This window comes from Aaosphaeria arxii (genome assembly GCF_010015735.1).
Source record: "Aaosphaeria arxii CBS 175.79 unplaced genomic scaffold BU24scaffold_44, whole genome shotgun sequence".
Classification (NCBI taxonomy): domain Eukaryota; kingdom Fungi; phylum Ascomycota; class Dothideomycetes; order Pleosporales; genus Aaosphaeria; species Aaosphaeria arxii.
The window spans coordinates 677-2,572 of record NW_022983517.1 but is presented as its reverse complement, the minus strand read 5'-3'; the positions used below and the strand labels follow the sequence as shown (position 1 = coordinate 2,572).

Sequence of the window (1,896 nt, the reverse complement as noted above, 5' to 3'; positions counted from 1 at the left end):
TCGGAATATCGAGAAGAATGGGGGATGCGATCACATGACCTGTACGTATACTCACTGCCTTATGGTCGAGCTTTCAGAGGCTGAAACAAACTAGGCTCGGTATGCTATTATGAATTCTGTTGGGAATGTCTTGCATCTTTCGATGCGATCAGAACCCAAGGAAATTCAGCTCATATGGAGAGTTGCGAACATCGTTCCAGTCCATGGTGATGAGGATCATATAATTACGAATTTCATTTTAGAAAATTGGAGGGAAATGCTGAGGAAAACTAGCCGAAGAGTCGCAATGAAAATGGCATACCCGATTGATTGCTATGAAATAATTCCACTGCAGTTCCCGAGAAGCCTGGATAACAGAGTCCGCATGTTGTTGACACGGGAAATTTACGTTCCAGCTCCAGAGCAATGATCAGGTCCCATCGGGGTCATCATCAGTGTCCTCGGTGATATACATTCTCCTGATCACGCAACTTGTGTTTTTGTTACCATATAGCTACGCTAATCCTTTTCACTGTTGCCAGTAGCCCACTCTATCGACGTAGAAAAGTCTTCTTCTGCCTGGGCGATAATTCCAAGAGCATCCCAAATACCTCTGTCGATCCCAGCATCGTAATGTCTGCACGGGACACTGTTCAGCTTTTTGCGGATGATATGTAAACTTGGGTACTCTTCCAGTATCCAGATGCCAATAGCAAACATGTTCTGTGCATATTCAGCGTTGGAATCATGTTGGTAGCTAGCCGCTTCATAGTACTTCAGCAGGCTGCATGCCACTTTATTATGTGTAAACTTAATACAGTTTACTGCACTTGCTATAGAGTCGCCTTAATATTTGATTTGTAATTATTGCAATGCTCTCTTACCTAGTAACAGATGAAGTCCTTCTTCTTCTTCTTTTTCTTCTTCCTGGAAGAAATATCCAGTATCAATGCGATAATGCAAAAATATGTCACGTAGAAACTGCCGGAGTTTTGCAACGCTAAGCACTTTTGCTACCTGTAGAAGATGGGTTATCTGCTTTGTTGACAGCTTGGCGGGCTCTAAAGTCTGAACGATCCAGCAAAATTCGGCCAACCCATAAATTTGGGCAGTGGCTTTGATCTGATATCTTTCAATGATCTCTACTAGCTTTACGAGTCCATATGTTGAGATATCTGCCTGAGGAACGAAAATGCCGTGGGCTGACTGGCAGATGCGGAGGAAAGTGTCAGGATCTTCTGAGAGAGACACTTCATCGCCAGCGCAGAGCAATTCTTCGAATTTACTGGACAGTGTGGACATTTTCGTAGAAGAAACTTGAATTTTATAGCGGCCCACTATAACATGTACATCGCCTTTATCGTCGACTGGGTGATATGTTAAGGACATGATTGAAAAGTTCGTATTGATCCTTTGAGAATGTCCACTCGTCGAACTATATACTTGGAACTATATAGTTGTTGGCCTGCCACTTTTTTCTGAGGCTGATAGTCTAGGCACCTTTTTTATTCTTTACTGAAGGAAGTGAAGCGGCTTCTGTAAATAATTACATGGTAGTCGTTCGTCTACACAGGTAGCACTCCCTGACAGGAGGCTAATGGCTTTTGTCGTTGGTATCTCGCCCATCAGCTCTGGTCTCAAAATTTGTAAAGCGCACCCAAACCACTGTGCCTCTGCCATACTAAGTCTATTGATACTTTACTTGTGTTAGATTATGTCAAGGTACATAAAGCTTTTATACTTACTCTTTGAGTTTTATTGGTTTTAATAGTTGTTTAATGTTAAGGTGGCTTAAATCTAATGCTGGACTGAGGGTTTCTTGCCCGGGGAACAGCAGTAGGATCTCGGGGTTTAGATGTTTTTGTCCCTGCAAAACATAGTGCATAATTTTGCCAACGTTGAGATATGCTGCCATCG

The 1,896-nt window shown here is 42.6% G+C and overlaps 1 protein-coding gene across 1 annotated transcript; it reads right to left on the bottom strand.

The window, feature by feature from the left end:
- BU24DRAFT_498086 (uncharacterized protein) lies at window positions 1–1,281 on the bottom strand (the record flags this gene model as incomplete). Its single annotated transcript, XM_033534328.1, has 2 exons — window positions 1–743; window positions 864–1,281. 2 exons carry the CDS (start codon window positions 1,279–1,281, stop codon window positions 499–501), a joined length of 663 nt encoding a protein of 220 aa, XP_033376587.1. The 3' UTR covers window positions 1–498.
- Between the last annotated feature and the right edge of the window lie 615 nt (window positions 1,282–1,896).